The sequence below is a fragment of the Cyprinodon tularosa genome, unplaced genomic scaffold (genome assembly GCF_016077235.1).
Source record: "Cyprinodon tularosa strain WSP-4 unplaced genomic scaffold, ASM1607723v1 ctg80, whole genome shotgun sequence".
NCBI lineage: Eukaryota > Metazoa > Chordata > Actinopteri > Cyprinodontiformes > Cyprinodontidae > Cyprinodon > Cyprinodon tularosa.
The window spans coordinates 408,589-429,550 of NW_024039563.1; the positions used below are offsets into that span (position 1 = coordinate 408,589).

Here is a 20,962-nt window from a genome sequence, read left to right on the forward strand (position 1 = left end):
CTTCTCTCCCTTTGATTCCTGCTAAAAGCCATGATGGGCCTCAGTTGATACCCCCATCTCCACCCCACCACCCAGAAACCGCGCGCATGAGTGAGAGGGGGCAGATAGGGCAGCCATTCTTCAGCAGGTGAAACTCACATGGAGCGCAGGGGGGGGGAAGGGAGCGAGAGTGATAACAAGACAGCTTGCTCAGTTTGGTGGCTGCATATCTCCTGTTTCTCTGACAGGCTGTAAGCTGACCTGGCTGCAAATCGAGCTCTGGTTGACAAGGAAAAACTATTTATTTTGTGCAAAACATACTTTTTTCTAATAAGAAGCTAACTGGAAAAAAAAAATCCATTATTATTTAAGATCAACCAGATATTTTAACAGACTACAACTAGTAAATATGTACAAGCATAGATTAGTCTCCTTCTACTAGTAACTTTTATCATGTTAAATCCGTCTGGTGATTGCAGATATGTTTTGCATTGAGTGATTGGCAGTAACTCATAGGCCACTGGGTTAAAAGTTTGTTTTTTATATTTATATATTTTTTATTTTATTTTAGATTATTATCCAGACCAGGAAATCATTTATTGCTCATTGACAAATTCAATTATTTCCACATCTTCTACAATGTTTTGGTGAACAGCAGCATAATTAGACTTCTTTGATCACAGTTCTGGCGTATACAGCGGGAAAGATAGTAGATTGTTATATCTGTATGAAATGAAATCCATCTCCTTGATTTCACTGCCTTTTTATCGACACCGAGCTGAGAGAGATCGGTCAGGTTGCAGAGATCATTGAGGTATTCAGACAGTGTGACAGACAGAGGGTTGCATAATCATTTACTTACTGCTTGAGAGAAGGACCAAGATCTCATGTGTGGTTGATTGTATCTGTCGGAGCAAGAGATAGACAACTCATTGTCGGTTTTAAACACACCTCATAAAGCATTGTCAGCATGGAAACAACAGCAAATTAAGCTAAAACCTGAAATGCTTTAGATAAGATAACAATTTCTGGACAGAGAAACACAAAAAAAAAATAGGTTCCTTGTTTTCAGATGACCCATAACCACTCATTTAGCTTATCTGTTCTAGTCTGATTGAACATCCATGGAGACTTTAAAATGGTTGCTTGTAATTGTAGTACTTGTGGCTCTGATAAGATCCCATCAGCAAACTGCTGCATCATGGGTAGAGGAAAGGCTTTTTCTCACTGCACAGAAAAGTCAGTTTGCCTCAACTTGGCCTCACCCTGCAATTTCAGGGCATGACTTGCTGACTCCTGTTCCAGCAACTAACATTTTCGGACCCTCCATCTCCTTTCATCTTCCATTTAAAAGATGCTGTTCTATTTTCTTACATGGCTTGTTTCTTTATGCATGAATGAGAACAAGAGGAGCCCGTCTGCAAACACTTTAATTCATGAAAAATAGGGATTGAGTGAACCGCCAAAATCAAGGTGACACCTGATTACATCAGTCAAAGCCAGTTTCATGCTGCTGTCCTGTTTTTGTCGGGGCACCAGCAGTGAGTCAGACAGCTTTCCAAGGAGATTAACTGCTATATTTTCTAAAGGTGTGTCATTTGTTTTGATCGAGCATGAGACATCCCCAATGTGCCGGGGCTCTTAGAATAGAACTGCCTGCGATTGACAGATTTGTGCGAATCTTTCAAGCCACGGTGTTAATGGGGGGAGTCACACCTCCTTAACGATCTGGATCCAAGACCGGAAGAGATCCAAGGGTGACGTGGAAACATGACATCCTACAGCACCACATTTAACAGAAGGGTATTTATACCAGCGCTTTGGAAGCCAGAGGAATCAGGATTCGTCATAGTGTCGGCATCTCTAGAAAGATTTCTGGCAATTAGAAGCGAATCAGGTGTGGATAAACATTCTGGTGTGGAGGACATTTTAAAATCAGGAGGTTCTAAAAGTGAACTTTAATAAAACATTTACTTACATTTATTTAAAACTTTAATATGTTTTATTAGACTTTCATAGCTAATATCAACACAAATCTTGTAATTATAAAGGAAATAAATGAGCTTTTGTGAATAAAAGTGAAGCATGATGATTTTGCATTCAGTGCCCCTAACTCTGCTACCCTTAAATAAATGCCAGTGGAATTGAATCCTGTTAGAAGTCCCCTAATTAGTAAATAGAGTCCATTTGCTTGTTACTTCATCTCTATTTGAATTGAGTGGCTCCGCAAAGGTCTTAGAGATTTGCTGGACAACTTCGAAGCATTATGAAGACCAAGCAACACTGAATGGCTTTCCTTTCACAAAGACACGCCTCCTTGTGTTGGTCCATCTCAGAAAACAACCAGGAAAACACATCAAAACAGGAGGTAAAAGAACACATGTTGGATAAATGTTATGAAGTTCTTAATGTAAGTAATCAAAGGATAGCGTACCCCCCAAAAGCCTGAAAAAAATGCATTATCTGACTGCAAAGGTCTGAAAAGATGGAGAGTTGCAACTCTTTATGGGTTTTCCATGAAAATAAAAGCAGACCACCTTTGAACCTTAGCCTGCATCAAAATGATCCCACTGGCAGCTGACTGTCCCTCCCTCTTGGAAAATTAGACCCACCCTGTTCTTATGATTTTGGTTTGTATGTGTGAGAGAGAGATAGACAGAAACTCACCGGTTCAGGAAGTCCCTGCTAGAGAACCAGTCATGTCCCTGTGATGCATAAAGACCCATATGTTAATGCATGGAAGCTAAAAATGCTCAAGCTGGTTTCAAAATAATAAAACCAAATCAAAATTCTTTTATAATGAGCGTTTAGTCCCTCTGCTGATACCAGCAGTCACAGTATAAACTGTAAAATATATATATTTTAAGCTTGTATTATTGAAACACAGCATAAAAGAGACAAAAAAGGCTTGGAACAACTTTCATATAAAACCCACAACATAGGAAAAAAAATCTTTGAACTAGTAGGGTTAGTTAGATCACCCCTATGAGGCTTATTTACAGAAAATTGTTTCTTCACTGTGCTTTTACAAGGTCAACACTTTATAGGTTGTTTTAAATTAATTGAATAGCTGCTAAATCATATCTGCTTTGGACACATTTGTATAAAGCAGAATCCAATTAATCTCTGGAACAAACTTGATGCAGAGATTATATCGTGTCTACAGCTTCCTTAAGGCGACATGGAAGCTTTGTTCTATAGGTTAAAAACAAGGGAGGTATGACATTTGTTGTATCCTTTATGATTAATTTCTGAAGAACGTTTACTCACAGACACACCTCAGATAACTTATCAAACGCCTTGAAAAAATAACCTTTTACTGACCCCAGATATAATATTATACATTAGGGTTTTATGCACACTGATTTACCTTGGGGAAAAAAATATCGTTTAAAAGGTTTTAACTTTAACAAAACCGCTGGTTAAAGGTAAATACACTTATTTTGAGAAACTTTTACTAATTTAGATAGTTTTTACAGTGTAAGTAGGTAAATCAGATGATCTGCAAATGAAATAAGTATTTTTACTCTTAAAATAAGATAATTAGATTTTATGCACTTGACATAAAACAATGCAGTTTTTTTATTTCAAAAGTTAATTTTCTTATTCCATTGGCAAAGTCTCACTTACCTGCTTCATTTAATGAAAAAATGCACTTATTTTAAGAAACAATGTTTAACTTAATTTAAATTTTTTTTTACAGTGCAACATTACGGCAATCCATGTATGGAATGCAATTAAAGAATTATTCCACTCCCTGCCTCTCTGTTCCTACAAGTTATCAATATGACACAAGAGTCCATTTCTAAAGCCTTCTGTTACAGAAAGCAGCAGCACGGGGTCATGACCCTGACCTGGCTGTTTGAGAGCCCTGTCCGACCAAGGACCCTTTGGAAATGGATTACTTATTAGGATAAAATAAAACAGGATTAATCATTTGATAAAACAACCATTTGGTTTATATCGTTATGTGTCAGCAAAGAAAATTAATAAATAAAATAACTCATAAAAAATAGATCTTGTTTTTTGACAAAGAGAACTCATAAGCAAAAATGACAAATATCTTCCAAAATTAGCATCATCTTGAAATACAATGCTGTTATTCTTAAAAAATATATAAAAAAAAAAAAATGCAAAAATGAAAATTTAAAGACATGTTGCAAGGTGCTGAAGAGGAAAAAGTAGTTTTTAAACTTTGTGGATCACTGCATTTTGGTTTTCATTCGCGTGATCTCTAAACTTCTTTGGAATTCATAAAGGGGGAAATGCAATCAGGTGTAAAACATTCATCTTATGAACACAAGCATTAAAAAGCTTGGAATCAGCTCCCCATTTTATGGTTTGTCTTTATCTTTATTGCAACTTCTGTGAGCTCCTTCAGGAATGATTAAAAAAATACTCCCCTTTCAGGTTTAAAGCTCAAAGAGAGAATGTCAAGAACTTTACTGCACAATTCTATACACTTTTACCTCATCATTTTAATGTATTTACTATATATTTACAATAGATTAAGCAATAAAAATAAGGAAAAGCCCTGAATGACTAGGTGAGTTTAGACCTTCTGACTGGTATTGTACACCTGCTCTTTTTTTTAATGAGTGACACAAAAATGTGAATATAAAATTTTCTTTTTTTGCATGCACAAACTAGCAGTAATTCAGCATAACATTCCTATGTAACCATCTGTGATGTGCAGGCATGAAGCGTTAGTCGTTAGTGAACGCTGGCAGTGGGTTAGACAGAATGCAGGTAGTGTTTAGGCAGACCACAGGTTTCCAGAGAGTACGAATTAAGTGAGAACCGCAGGCGACTATAGTTCAGCAAGCATGGGCAGAGCAAGACATGGAAAGAAGTGGGGAAGGAGAGATAAAAGAGGCTTCATTCAACTCATGCAGAGCATGGGGGGAAAAAACAGCAGAAAAACAGCCAAAGATTTGAGAAGTAGCTCTGTTAAAAGAAATGCTCAGGACTTTGCTTCTTAGGGAGCCTTTTTTAAATAAATAAAATCAAAGTAACTCTAACCTGGTCTTTCAATGTTTAAAACACAACATATGTGCAGGAAAGAAGATCTCCCCACAGAAAACCTGCTTTGAACATATGGTCCATCCCCCATGTTGAATTTAAAGTTCAGAGGGAGCAAGAGTTACATAACCATCACCATCTGAGACAGAGGAAAAAAAAAAGGTAACTCAACATCAGCTATTCTGTGTCACCGCGTGCTTTAAAAGCAGACCCGGTGTTTGCCTCAAAGGTTAAAACAGGTCAAAAAGACAGACGGCTCCAAACAACGGCCCTTCCCTTCACACACACCCCCCTTTAGGTGCGTAAACTGATAGCAGGTTAATAATACAGTTTCCAGATGAAAACAATGTTATAGGAAAGTCCTTTATTGTTGATATATAGGAACAAGATGACAAAATAATGACAACACAAAAAGTCACTGAAATGAACTGCCATTTTTAATAAAATGCCTTTAAATCTTACAAAAACGCAGAAAAAGTAACAGACACCTCCTGTTATTTTGAGTCTTTAAATAATACTGACATTCCTTTTCTTCTTGTCCAGAGCAATCCATCAGACGGTACTCAGACCCATGTTTTAAACTGTAGCCTAAACTAAAAATCCATGTGCATAGTTTTAAATATGCACAAATATTTGCTTATTAATATATATGTAAACATCAAAAACCAGTGCAGTACGGTGAGCTTGGTTGACTGCAGAGCTTTTATGCATAGCTTACAAGAGGCAATGTGGCAGACTGTAAAGTACAGTGATGTGAAAACGCTTCGAATACCATACTGATTTCTTCCTTTTTTGTTTCTTCGTCATTCTCAAATACTTGAGATCCAATTGACAAATAAAGCTTCAGTAAATGCAAAAAGCCATTTTCACATGATGATTAGACTAATGACAAGAAATAACCATCTAAATTAGCCTGGCCCATTGCGAAAAATATTTACCCCCATACTAAAACGTAAATTAGGCATCTTTTTTTTAGACATAATTTGAATAGAAGCTGTCTGCCTGATCTAAGCAAAATCCAAAAACTCCCCTTCAAATCCTAATTTTCTACTCTGTGACTACTCTGGGACTAATGAATAAATTCAAAATTTTTGTTGTCGAGGATTTTAAAAGAATTACATTTTTTTTTTTTTTTATAACATTATATTACTATCAGGTTGCAGTTTGGCAGGCAAGAGGAGGAGGGAGGGTTGTACTAGAAGAAATGGGGTTTCATATTAAAATGCATATTCTACAATGGTCAGAAAAGGTTCCTGGTCCATATAGCTAACAAGCTAGCATTGTCACTACCCGATCCGTCCTGGAAGCATGATCCGTCCTGCGCATGCACGAACAAATATACATCAGGTTGTCCATAAATAATAGTTATTATATCTATCCATAACTCTCTAAAAAATGTGAATACACATCTTTAAAAAAATGTTTCATGACTTTTGTGAGACAATTTTGATGCTTTTTATATTTTTTCTGTTAAATTGCTTGTCTGACATCATCATGGGACATTCTCAGAGCAGTCACATGTTTATCTGCATTTTAGTTTTTCTTTCTTTAGATCACGCACTATATTCCACAATGTTATCAGGAATGGAAAACATAAAACTCAAAAAGATTAGGTTTATGTTTAAATCCAAAGCCAAACAAGTTAGCTCACGGAAATAGTGCAGGATCTCATTTCCGGCGCAGATCGAGTGATAAAACAGAAATGATTTTTCTGAGGAAGTACATGATTAACCTTTAACAAAATGTATTATAGTGCGCTTACTTTTTTTGGGGAGGGAAAAACTTAATTTAGGTATTTTTAACAAAATAATAATGATTTTTCTTGTCTGATATTAGGATTTATTTTATGCTCCCAAATACTGAAATCGCAAAAAAACCAAAGGCAGAAGAAATCAGTAGGTAGAAATAAAATAAAAATCTCCTCACAAGACTAAACATTATTATTTTTGAAAGTAATGTCATCAATTCAAAAGCAGTTTTGTGAACAATTTTTCTATATTCAAAAATCAAAACCAAAAGAATCACATAACTAAAGACTAACTTCAGTGGTTAAATATTTATACCAGAAAACATCTTAACGGAAAAAATGACATAACTTAAATATGTACACAGAAGTCTGTAAAGAGAACAAGGCCAAGATTTTTTTTAAACCTGAGTTAACAGGAGTTTTCTAGTCTGACATCAGGATTTAGGGTGGGGTTAAAGAGGCAATGACCTAATGTAGTGAGAACTACAAAAGCATGGTTGTTTGCGGAGAAGTAGTAGTAGTAGTTGGTAGTAGCCATTAAACCATGAGAATATGGAGGTGTGGGGTCAGAAAGGAGAGCGAGAGAGCCCGAAACTGCTTGATGATAAAACACTGAAGGCACTGAGGAAGAACACAGGACAGGGATAGGAAGCCCCGGCACAGGAAGCACATCATCAGTGAGTCAACAGCTTAAGCCGCGTGATCCAACTGACCAGTAGTGAGCGCTCTGCCGGTGTGCGCTTTGAGTTGGGGCTAACTGAGGCCTTTTTCATGTCCTCCTGGTAGGGGATGGTGGCGCTGTTGTGGAGGTCTGAGTTCGAATAGTAGCAGCTGTGTCGGATGCGGTCCACTCGGACCAGCTGACGTTCCCTCGCTGGCCTGTAGGCGGAGGACGCCGATGGGACCTCTTCGGCAATGGTGGGAATCCGCTCGTTACTGAGGTATCTGTACAGCAGATCCTCACCTAAGGGAAGAAGACATCAGTTCACTGCCAGGTATCATTTTAACCAAAAATAATTCAATTCAGGGTTCTAGCATGCTTGTAGCGACAGCGGAGAGGAAAAACTCCCTTTTAACAGGAAGAAACCTCCAGCAGAACCAGGCTCAGCGTGAGCGGCCATCTGCCGAGGCAGACTGGGGTTCAAGGAGACAGAAGCAGAGATACAAAAAGCAACTGTAAAAGGCGGCCCCATCCAGAAAACACACAGCCAGGCAGATGAGCTCTGAGCCAACTCCCATGTCAGAGGATGAAGAAAGCACATCCAACGAGTCCCAGTCAGAGAAACAGGACTTCACTGAAAAACAGGTCGATGACGAATCTGTGCTTACCTTTTCTGCCATGTGCCCAGGGCTTGGCGTACGTGTCCATTACCGCTACACATGTGTCTGCGGGCATCGACAGCGGCCGGGGCTTACCTTGAGAAAAGAATGTCAGATTAAAAAAAAAAAAAAAAGCTCCACTTTCAAAGAATTCTGACTCAGCAAATGTAAGAGGGATGTTTTAAAAGATCCTTACCGCGTGAAGCTTTATGCTCCCTCATCCTGGGCTGGATCACGTTGGCTTCGATTGGACAGCCAGGGCTCAACTTGTCATAATCTTGGATGGTGTTGCGTTTTCTGCTCTCCTGGTCCAAGAAGGAGTTGGGTGACTCAGAGCCCTTTGGTCTTTTACAAACGCTGGAGAGGGAGTCTGTCCTCAACTCTCTGCAGGCAGGGACAAATGTTTGCTTATTAATCACAGCTCAACCCACATCTCTGGCTTCAGAGTACAGAAAAAGATGCTAAACATGATTAGAAAGATCTGGAAACAACGGGACATGAACAGATCTTTAGCAAGTGAAATACAGATAAAAGTGTATGTAAAAAAATGTCCCTTTGTCTTTAATGAGGGTTGAACACCATGAGGTATTTTATCAAAGATATGTGATGAAATAGTCATGATGTAAAGGCTAGTGTGGGATGGAGAGTGGGCTGCAGATGAAAAGAGGAGAATATGTTGTGATAAAGAAGAGGTGAGGTGAAAACTTGACTGTGGTCTACTATTTATGCTTTAGCTGCAAAAATCCCTGATTCAGAAAAAAAATAATAATTCAAGATGCCTTATTTTTCAGCGATCTCTGATGCAAAGTGAATATTTTATGTAAAAATTCTAGAATCAACCATCCAATTTTCAGTCTCATTCCAGAACATAAAACTAATTCCCAACACGTCATCTCCAGACACTTTAAAGATTTGATTAAATCAAATCACAGAGACAGGTAGGTTAAATGTTTTCAATAGGAAACCCAGCAGGTTGAAATAATGAGCGGATGCTAAAATGCTTAAGGGGTCATAGAATGCAAAACCGAGTTTACATTGTAATTCATTCACTCACAATTCTAAACTTCCACCATAAAACGGGAGAATCTAAATGTATCCCAGAGTTGACGTAAACTCGGGGATGTTGTCTTGAGAATACCATAAAAGGAAGGAAACGTTGTTTCATTCTAGGGCTTTTAACCAAGCTTGCATTAGAGCTCATAGAACAGCGAATATGCCATTTTCAGCCCAACCAATGTTAACCACCCTATTCTGAGACCTTAAAGACCAGCACCAAATACCCTATAGAATCATTATATGACCCCTTTAAAGTCACCACGAAGATGACAGAAACTGGGTATTATGGAAGGAATGTAACATGGAAGGATAAAGGAAAAGAAGTGAGGTAGGACACTAGTAAGGACAGAAAGAAGGAATCAAGGTAATGACAAGGAAGGAAATAGGGTCAAGATGTAACCAAATAAAGCCGGGCTCACACTGTGTAATTTTTTTTGCTCTTTTTGGCTGACTTTCCAGTTGCGCAAGAATTTTTAGATCAGGCCGACTTTCAGCCTGATCGTGTGCGTTGTTCGTCGTGTAGCGTACAGGGGGTAACGAGGGTCCATCAGCCTCTAACGGCCACCTCCCCATCAGGAATTCATGAGGTCATGTTGATTTTCAGTCGGCTGTCGCGGGCAAATCACTCACTGCGCAAACAAGGATTCTTCTTCTTGTTCTTCCTCTCAGATGTAAACTCAAAATCATGGCTGGGGTGCGAGTGAAATGGAGTTCTTTCTGTAAAATTGACAGACCATAGTAGCCACATTTGCTCAGCCATGTCTTTATCCAAATATGTCGTCGCCTTTTCTGTTTTGGGCTTTGAAAAATTGCAAAATTGCACAAATTGCCAAGGCAGCGCATTTCACTCTAGTGAGCTTCATATTCCTCTTCTACTCATTTAGCTTCCAGATAGATGAGTCTGAGTAGCACCATCTCACTGCGGAGCTGAGTCCGATATGGTTTTTAGACGTACAGTGTGAGCAGGTAGATCGCATCAGAGCCTTGGGGCCCCACAGTGTGAGAACATGCATTGTGAGCTGTGAAATTTTACACCCTGCGGTTTCGTCATACAGCGTGAACTTTAGCTGCGTGCAACAATTGATAAAAATCCATCAGTGTATGCTCGGCGTAAGGAAGAAAGGGATGACAAGGGAAGAAGGCAGGATGGAGACAAGAAAACAGAGACAGGAGGAAGGAAGAACTGAGGTTTGACACAAGAAAAGGTAAAAAGGAGAAAGGAAGGACCTGAGGAAGAAATCAAGTAATACAGTCTTAAAAAAACATATTTTCTGTTTTTTTATTTTCTTTTTTTATACTAATCAAGACCCGGGAAACACTGACATTAATTCTCAGAATTTTCCGAGCTCCGCTTATTAAATAGAATAAACAGAAGTTAGTAGATCTGCTCAGATGCTCACCGTGGAGTGTACGGCATCTGAGGCGGTGGAGGAATGTACAAGTCCGTAATGGCTGGCTTCTCCTTTTTAGTGGATCCATTAGCCGAACTGGAGGGGGACTGGGATCTGATCAGGGAGGAATTATTCTGAAAAACAAATAATGAAAAGGTAATTACACAATAATAACACAGTGTAATCCTAAAAAATCCCAATCAAAGACAAAGAGTTTGCTTTAAGGTTTTTTTTTCACAAGTCTCTTCCATTTTTAAATAACGCCTAAATATAACTTTGTGGCGAAAGGGGAGGGGCTCTACATATGTGGTGAGACATTTAAGTGCTTATGTGTGTCTCCAAGTATAAATTTTCTTGCTTGAGGTATGGAAAGATTGTAAATGAAGTCTAAAAATGTCTGTAAGACCTTCAATCATTTACCACAGTTATGTTTCTCGACGCTCAACAACTAAATATTTGGCTTTTATTTTCTGTAGTTCTCAGGCTGTAATTGGAAAAGCTGTTCATGTTACTCAGTAATTGTTACAATAATAAAAGAACATTAATAGAGATTCTCATTGAGGGTTTGTGTTAGACTCTAACAAAGTATATAGTAAAGTTCACTAAGTCCTTGTTGAATCAAGCAGAAAGACTCGTCTGTTTGGGTTTGAAGTCCTACTATAAGCAGATAAGCAGAGATGTCCAACACCGATTTCCTGCAGAACTTGTTAAAACAAGATGCCGGTGTTTATGGCCCCCATTGTTTCCTGAATCCCTCTCTGCTGTTTCAAGATACCAAATCTACTCTCATCTCGTCTTGGTCTCTCAGGTTATAAAACAGGCTATGCATGAAGACACAGCTCCACAGTGGGAAAACTGGAAGTTTAGGATTACAGGAGGCCTCTCTGTCTGTTAAAACAGGATTCAGACACAAAGATAGCATCACTGTAAGCCGAGGCTGGTGGTTTTCACAAGGTGGAGAAGAAAGGTCTTTTTTCTCGCATACATATTGTGATTCTTTTTGTTCTTTGTGTGATTTTGTTTCCACTCTTAAATGTGTCAGATTACAACAAAATAATGAGACTAGGGCTGCAACTTTTTTTTTTTTTTTGCAAATCCATTAGTCTGTGGATTATATTTCCTAATTAATCGATTAATAATCAAAAAGCAAAAGGTTCCTTAACCTCCTACACCCTCAGGGAGTATAAATAAATTTCTGCCTGACAAAAACACACAAAAGTAAATCACTTATAGCCTCACAGCTATTAGATTTAAGGAGAAACTTTTGGTACCTTTATAAAGGTAAGATGTCATGAATGGTTTTCTGGTGTCAGCACCATTGTAACTTTGACCCTGCCTGAAATATTAGGGACAAAATACAAAATATTTTGCATTTTTTGAACCTTGCCAAAATTTTCTTTGAAATAAACATTGCAAAACACTACCAAAATATTATTTATAGCGCAAAAAAGTAGTACAGATTTTTAAATCTAAATGTTGTGTAAAAATATACAAAATTTGGACTCAATCAGATGAATCATATTTATTTTAGAATGGTGTTAGTGAGAAATTTCTTAGGCGGAGGGGCCATTTTGGCACATTTATCCGAAAATGTCACCAAACTGTGCCAAATGTGTTTTTTACATCAATACTGGGGGTTTGTTAAAATTACGAGGTCACGTAGCAGCTGGACCCACCAGTGGGTCTGTAGGGTTCTAGGGGTCAAAGAAGACTTTTTGTGAAATTAAACCAGGTGAAACTCAATGTTTTCCACTTGAGGAATTCTGGATAGAGCATATTGACAGACAGGAAAGATTGTTTTTATCTTAAATGCAAAATGTTTATATACTGTATATATTTTTTTTAAAAGTTGGAATAAATGCTGCTCTAAGTTGGTCGCTCTGTCTGTTAAAGCCATATTTCACAGTCTCTATACTCTTTTTAATGATTAATCGATTACTAAATTAGTTGACAATTTTTTCAGTAATCAATTAATCACCGTATAAATGTTTTAGAATACTGCAACACGTTTAACATTATTATTTAAGTCATGAAGGGAAAGCTAAAAAAAACAAACCTGACTGATGGGGAAAAAAGTGTATCCTCTAATTAGTAAATAAAGAATTAAAGGTGAATAAAACATTTTTTTGGAAAGGTGAGTTCTCCTCCTCCCAGAAACAATTGGACCAAGAAATCACTTTAACTAAGCCTTATTGACAACATGCAGGATCTTAAAGCCACGTTTAACTAGAACAAATAGGAAAGTCATCAGCATCAACCAGTTAGGGTAAGGTTTAAAACCCATTTCTATGATTTGGGGACTTTAGTTAAACACAGCAGGAGCCATTATCCATAAATGGAAAAAAATGGAACAATGGTGAATGTCCCTTAGAGGTGTCAGTCTGCTAAAATTACCTCAGGATCTCACGTGTATAAATCAGCCACAATAAGAATGCATGTAAAGCACATCAGGTCTCAGAAAACCTCAGCAGAATCTAACCCGAAACAGAATCTATGAAAACATGGAGGTAAAAACCACTGACCAATAAGGCTTCCCTCATATTGGTGGGGCTTTTGTCTTTGAGTGCATTGCTTTCTTTTTCAAGGCAACCTGCCACAACTGATGCAAACACTCATTCTTTTCTCTAGGAGGAAATGGTCACAGAGAATGTCCGGCCATCAGTTCCTGACCTCAAGTTCAACAGCAATTGAGTGTCTAAAGATGATCCAAAATGCAGCAGTTATGTTCTGAAGTGTCAAATTCTGGACTTTGCTTTGAGGTAAAACCTCAATCAGGCAGTTAATGTTCAAAACACTTCTCCTCCACAGCAGTTTTAAAGACTCACTACTACTTATTACAAAAAAAGCCATTGTTAACAGGGGGGTCAATCGTTTATTAGGATCTAGGAAGCAATTACTCTGTCATGTAGAAGCAAGCTGGTTCAGATTCCTTTTTTTTAGGAATAAAATCATTAGAAAACAGTATTATATATTTACTCAGGATGTATTTTAAATTATATTCACTATATGAAACAAATCTTACAAAAAAAGAACAGAAAGGTGCATGAGGGGTGCTTCTTCACCAAATTTCCTCCATAAATTCCATCTAACCCAAAATTTTAATATCGGGGTGATTTTTGTTCACTGAAAAAAAAAAAAAAAAAATGTGAATCAGACTCAAATCCTATGGCTTTATCTCCCAGACCGAATGACATCATGGGAGTTTCTTTTCCTCCTTTGTTGCACCTAAAGATAAAGCTCAATGGGGTATTCAGTTCAGCCAGCAGGGCTCTCAGGGTGACTCTTGTCTGAACATGCTGATTTTGGAACCAGCTCCCGAAAGAGCTAACAATTAGTCGATGCTTATTAGCCAGCCATGTAGAATGAAATGCATGTGTGAGTATTCACCTGAGGTACAGGGGGCTTCCAGCGCATGTTCTTAAGCGGGGCGGGGGTAAAACTCGAAGTGCCCGTTGGCCTCTTCTTCAGTAGTAAAACAACACCTTTGGGGTCCTCTCTCAGTTTGAAAACAAGGTTTTTCAGCAGCCAGCCAACCTGGTCAACAGTGCAAAGCAACTTAGTTCAGTATTGCATCATCTATGCGCAAAGTAATTCAAGGTTCTTTACTGAAAAATAAAGGAACAAAGGTTCCAATCAAGCCAAGAAATACAATGAGAAAAAAATATTGATGTTACCTATGACCAAAAATAAAAAAATGACCAAAGATGTGATATGATGACAGCTAATCTGCTGTAAACAGTAATGGGAATTCAGCAATAAACTTTATAGGAATATAATATGTACATCTAAGCCCATTGCAACACCTCGGTTTGCTGTATTTCCGGCGCGACAGTGGCGTCGGGTGCAGGAGGCTGCCCTGCAATGGGAGGGATGTCGGTGATGGTGGTCAGAAGGCCCGGTGGAACCGGTATATGTCAGTGAGCCCCAGGACAGCTGTGGCTACAATGTAGTTTGTCATCATCAGTGTGTGAGTATGTGTGTGAATGGGTAGTGACTGAATGTAGTGTAAAGTGCTTAGGTCAAGTCTCCTGACTTGAAAACGTGCTTTATAAGTACAGGCCATTTACCTAATTGAGGGTAATTAAGTGTGACTCTTCAACACTGCAAATTTGGGACAAAACTAAGAAATCCAGACCTTTCCGAAGACTGACTGATGCTTACTCTGCAACCATAAAGAGCTGGTTATCCAGCAGTGTGTGACAGTGAGCCTGTCACAGATATTTTTGATTTATGCCCAATATTGAAACGTGGTCTGCGCTATGTGTAGTTATCCAAGCCACAAGGAAAGAGGTACAGTGAGGAAGCGGGGGCAAGTTTGTGCGACAACGGAGGGACATGAGGGCGAAAAAGAGGGGGGGATCCAGGTGGAAAAAGGGTCTCAGCATTCCTGCGCACCTCGTAGAGCATGGTGTGGAGTGGATGTAGATTTGACCAATCAGAGGCCTACAGTCTGCGGTCACATATAATTTTGGAGAGGTGCAGCAGAGTGTCTGCAGAAGGGGCGAAGGCACATTTGGGTTCACCGACACATACGCAGAAAACATGGTTTCTGAGCACAAATCAGCCTCAAGAGGCCGAGGTCATGTGGTTTCCCTAAAATATTAATCTTTGTTACATCAGCCTAATTATTGTAAGAAATGTGGCAAGAATCCATAATCTGAATATCTAAAAAGAAGGTAGGCCAAGAATGGAGCCTTGGGGAACACCACATGTGATCTTTAACCGCCAAATGACTAAAACAGTAACACCAACTTAGATATAATAAGATGAAAAAAACATTTGTTATTTACATCCTAAATTATAATAATTACTATTATTACACTTTGGACTCAGTTTGGAACCACAGAAATGAAGCTCACCACTGTTTGCTGGTTGACTTGAATCACTTCATCACCTGCATGGATCTTCCTTGAAAGGTCAGCAGGAGACTAAAAAGCAAATATAAGCAGGAATTAATCGAACAAACTATAAAAAAAAAAAAAAACATTCACAGTAAACTGTCTTTTTTCTAGGGATAAGAGGTTATTGTTTCTCACGTCACTTCAAGGCCAGAAGGGACTAACTTGTCATCATCTGTTATGACTCAAGTTCTGATTCAGATTTAGAGATTGTAGGTGTTAAGATCTCACTGCGAATGTGATTCTCATCATGCATTAGTCACTGGTTTGTTGTTACAGTGTGGGTTAAAAAAAAAAAAAAAGGTAGGCTTTCTTGCAAAGGTTGTTAGAGACACGATCTTTTCAATCAAGACACAAACAATTCCCTTCACACGATCTTTATCTCCTCCACATTTTAATCCTTTAACTGCTCCACAGCAGAGAAGGTTGAGGAAAAGAAAAAGACTGAAATAAAACCAAGAGAGAAGCTAATTTCATTACTGAAGTTTACTGTTATACTTACATGTTCTGTGGTTCCAGTGATGACATGCAGACCGTCGTACGTCGACTTAATGTACATTCCCTTGGTTGAAAAACAAACACCAAAAACTTTAATTGTGGTCGTGGTTTAAACACAATATTCCCGGAGGAAAACAAATCGATGACGGAGAAGGAGGAAGGCTACAATCTGACATGCATTTCATACATTCCTGGGGAGGAAATTCAGAGAATATGAATTCCTCACCAGCCCCTCTCCTGGTTTGATGTTGGTCAGCTGGACTTCCTCCAGACAGGCAGACTGGCTCATGAGGGGGTCTGATGTGGTTCTCACGGTCTGATCGCAGATGTCGTTCAAAGTCTTGGACTGCACAGGAAAAGGAACAACCAAAGGAGTCAATAGATACATTGAAGCCCAAGACTTTAGTTAAATTCTTACATATGATATTATAACAGTTGGTAGCATTTGGAGCTAATGTAGTTGAACTAGAGCGAGCATCTCAATAAAGTAGATTATCATTGAAATTGTAAACTATTCAAGTAAATACATTTTAAAAATGAATACTAATGCTCTATCTATTTACTCCATGCAGTATATCTATATATTGCACATAGAGAGATACATTTCTACAATTTTATTTTAATGATTGAGACAAAAATCGAAAGAAACCCCTAAACTTATTTTGTTCAAAATAACTTGTGCACTTTATAAAAGAAAGATTTTGTATTGAAAATGCTACTTAATGGTCGAAACAATCCCTAGGAAGACTGTTTACTTGACTATGTCCTATGCGTTATTCATTTCCTTAGTTGTAAGCATAATTACTAAAATCGAATTGAATGTAATGACAGAATTAAACCTTTTTTTTATCTACCGTATATAACGTCCAGACGTGAACACATTACTCCTGTGCTGTCGTCACTCCACTGGCTTCCAGTCCGTTTTAGAATTGATTTTAAACTTCTGCTGTTTATTTTTAACTCCATCCATGGCTTGGCTCCCTCTTACTTGTCTGAGATTTTAACTTTTCGCAATTGTGGCAGAGCTTTACGCTCCTTCGGTCAGCTTCTGTTAGAGGTCCCTGGGTCAAGACTCAAACAATGGGTCGATCGTTCTTTTGCCGTCGCTGCTCCCAGACTGTGGAACAAACTACCCCCTGACATCCGCACCATTACTGACCTCAGCCTTTTTAAAAAAAAAAGCTTAAAACCCACTTTTTTAAATTAGCTTTTAATTTTGACTAGGATAATACTGTCTCTTAGATGTCATCTTTCTGTGTGCTCCTTTCTATGCACCTCTGGAAGGCTTTCAATGTCCTGCAGCACTGCACCACTACAGCACTTTTAATTGTATCTTGTATGTTTTATATGTGTTATGTAATGTTTTATGGCTTTGTTTTAAAGCACTTTGGGTACCATTTGGCCATTGTAAAGGGCTATACAAATAAATTTGATTTGATATTCTATTATATTTATAGGCATATTTATTAGAATGCCACATTCAAATTTTGCACACCCCTTTTCTTTGAATTTGACCTCTTGACAGCGACAAAGAAAGAAAGAAAACAGCTTTGGAAAAAAGTGTAAAATGAAAAAAAAAAGAGGATGAAGAATAAGGAAAAATGGGAAAACAGAAGTGGATAAGAAAGGGGGTGGAAAGAAAAGGGGAACATAATAAAATTTGAGGAAATTGAAAGGCAACAATTGAAGCCTGCATTAAGTCCAAAGAGTCTGCAGAGTTTCAGCAACAGGAAACACTGATTGATGGTTGCGGTATATTAGAGCCGCCCCCTCTCCTAGCAATCCTACAGACCTGTCTGCTCTTTGCATTCAGTAAATGACCCAGCTGCTGAAAGGTTGTCACACAATCTCTATGGTGAAAGAAACATGGAGGCCTTTTCTGCATTAGAACCTTGCATATTGGAACTGAGGTTCTCATTTTTCTTTTTTATCTTAAGGAGGAGATAAAAGATACTTACAACTTCCAGGATCTTTTCTTCCATCTCATAAATGCTGCAGTCCTGTTGCAGAAGAAACAGACAACAGATTAAACTTACGAGAAGTAAACAGCAGAAAAAGAGACATGAAATCCGGTGACTGGAAAGAGAAAGACAGAGAAAAAGTATATGCTTCAAATAATTACGATATAATCAGAACCCCATATATAGAAGTAAGATAAATGGAGAAGACCCACAAATAAACAGCTTGCAACATAAAATTGCCCCTTTGCCTACATTTAGTGGATGCCATAATTATTGCAGACGAATCTCCATGGTTGATTTTAGAGCTCTGGAGTCAGATTTTCAAACTGATATGCTGACAACATTAAAACAACAGCAAGAGGAAAATGTTTGACTGTAGTCTGAGATATGGTCATTCCAAAAGTATGGACACCATTTTGGTTTTCTGCTGACATGTAGAGGCAATGTTGTTTAACTTGTTTAAGCAGGAGATAAAGATGTTGTATCTATTGCTTAGATATCAAAGTTTCTGTAATTCCTTTTGAAAACTAATTTTATATCATATACATGTATTATATCCTCTTGAGGCTGCATTATATTACTTGTGCAGGATTTTCTTTCTATTTTTACTATAGATGCAGTGATCTAATCCACTATCGATACCTGGGCTGAGCGTATTTGCCAATATCCGATACCGATCAAGCTTTTAAATGCAAGAACCATATATCTTGGCAATTGAGTGCAGGCTTTAGCCTTGACATAATCATTATTAAACAAGGTAACAAATTAACATGAATATAAATGTACTTTATATTATGTATTAAGAAATAATAATAATAAAAAAGAAATAACAGTTCCATGTAAAGTATCCTGGGTTGGATCTCACATATCTGGTGTCAAATCAAAGATATTGGATCCAGTTGATTAGTCAGTATCCAATCCAGCTATACGATGCATATATCCTTATCCCTTTTAACTAACACCACAGTGGCAGTCTTTGTTCACATTACTGGGCACATTTTTGTCAGATTCAGATAAAAAGACATAGAAAAAATAGTTTTACTTTAACAAATCTCTTATTTCTACAAACTCATTAAAAGCCACAAACTACTGTCAACTAAACAAGGGGTTATCATGAGGTATGCGGGCATGTACCAAGGACAAAAGACATTGTCTACATTGTGTAGACAACGATGGGGGATCCAGAACATTTCTCTGTATTTCCATAGCTTTGCACATTCCACAGGGCAGCATCTGTTTGAAAAGGCACTCTGCTTTGTTTGCACTGACATGAACCGCTTGACCGTATGTGGTAGAACTTTTCTTATAGTTAAATTATTTAAAAGAGATAATAAGTTTGTAATTAGAATGTTTCTATATTTTCCTTATTTAAAGGGAAATTTAATGTTAGTGTTAACACATGGAAGAAAATAACCGTCACAGCCCATTTTTTATCAGACATGCTTTGGTACTAAAATCATCTAATGTCTGCCTACAATATATGGTGGTTTCAGAAAGAATCCAGCCACGGTTGCATAAACAAGCAGCTGCATATTTCTTTAAAGAATGAGGCCCATGTTTGGACGAAAACACGTCCTACTCAGCCAAAAGGAATGGACAAGAACACACGTTTCAAGAGATCTTGAAACAAAAACATTTTAATTATAGGCTGCAGATATAAGCTGGTCTGTCTGCCATCAAACATTTACTGAACCATTGCCTTATCACAAAAATAAAACCAAATGGAAGGGGGCAGGCTCGTAACTAAGCACTGTGAGACGCAGAGGAACGATTCCCAGGGTGCACTGATCCCTCAGATTACGGTCCTACTCCCATAACCAGCGTGGATCAGGTGACCCTGTGTGCAGCTTTGATCCGCTAGCAGAATGGGAGAGCAATAAAGTTAGTGAGAGGCAGTGAATAACACACAATCCAGATATTTCCAACCTGACTTTCTATTATTCATCTGGTACAAGCATGTGAGATAAGTGGTGGTGATATATGTGTCCTGGGTGGCCGGGGTTATGCTTTGAAACTGCATGCCAAACATAATTTGTGGTTTTGTAGCTTTGCTCTCTGTTGATTTATAATTATTATCTCCTTTTACACATTGTAACTTAATTATTTTGAAACAAAAATGTATAAATATCACTAAAAGCTGCATTGTAGTTAAAAGCAGGAAATATAAAAAAGTCTCCTCTTTGAAAACCAACGACATCCCCTCTGTCAGATAAAGATGTCTCCCTGCATCGCTGTGTCCACATTTCAGGGACACTCAAGCACAGCAGCACATACATTGCTTGATCTAAAAAGCTCAAATTTAACCCTTTAAAGCCAGTTGTATCATATTTGATACATGAGTTTTTGAGACCTCTACATAATTAGTGTTATATTTTTACTCTTGAAAACCCTGGCTTACACAATAAGAAGCATGTAGGGAACAGAAAACGTTTAAAAGATTATAGAGAAATGCCTTATGTATCAAATTTGATGCAACCAATGGATCTAATTTCACTTAGAAAGTCGAAAGTAGCCATGACAGTTTACATTAAAAAAATGAAATTAGTGTCTTGCTATATGCCGCATTTATTGACTAAACTGCTTCTCTGATCATGCCATGAGAGAAAATGAATCGCTAAAAGCCTCTGAGACTATCAGCACCAGTGTGGGAAACGTATACCCCCACTTCTCCTCGATAACCATGACCGGGTTCACCACAATAAATCAGCAGAGGTGCTGAAATCTCAGACTCTGGCGAAGAAATGGGTACTCTGGGAAAGGAATTTATTTTAAAGCAGAAACCCTCTAAAATGACACCTGGAGTCTTAGCAGTCATGTTCACAAGGAGTATAAACCACCCAATGCAAACACTTAAAGGATAAAATGGTGGCTATACATGCAATCTAAAGAAATCTGTGCAATATAATAAGGCAAACAGCTGCTAGATGCTGTCTAGTATAAAGGAGAAGGCTGCCCCTAAGATTGAGCTTAAATAAGAGGGTTGGAAGCTGCAGAAGAACACATGGCTGAAAGAGGAGTAGCCTGAGGAAGATTGGCAGCCTCCTTTAAAAGAACCCAAATGAAGTTTTATGAAACTGAAAAGACAAAGCA

At 38.1% G+C, this 20,962-nt stretch overlaps 1 protein-coding gene across 1 annotated transcript in view; it reads right to left on the reverse strand.

The window, feature by feature from the left end:
- Window positions 1-5,416: 5,416 nt before the first annotated feature.
- Window positions 5,417-20,962, reverse strand: part of LOC119774187 (connector enhancer of kinase suppressor of ras 3-like) — a 50,452-nt gene continuing 34,906 nt past the window's right edge. The window contains exons 5-13 of the mRNA XM_038271582.1: window positions 17,870-17,911; window positions 16,138-16,257; window positions 15,916-15,975; window positions 15,375-15,443; window positions 13,903-14,049; window positions 10,525-10,649; window positions 8,265-8,452; window positions 8,078-8,164; window positions 5,417-7,712 (exon numbers count right to left, since the gene is read on the reverse strand). Of these exons, the coding sequence (XP_038127510.1) occupies window positions 7,423-7,712; window positions 8,078-8,164; window positions 8,265-8,452; window positions 10,525-10,649; window positions 13,903-14,049; window positions 15,375-15,443; window positions 15,916-15,975; window positions 16,138-16,257; window positions 17,870-17,911 (1,128 nt within the window). The 3' untranslated portion in view covers window positions 5,417-7,422. The remainder of the gene's footprint in view (window positions 7,713-8,077; window positions 8,165-8,264; window positions 8,453-10,524; window positions 10,650-13,902; window positions 14,050-15,374; window positions 15,444-15,915; window positions 15,976-16,137; window positions 16,258-17,869; window positions 17,912-20,962) is intronic.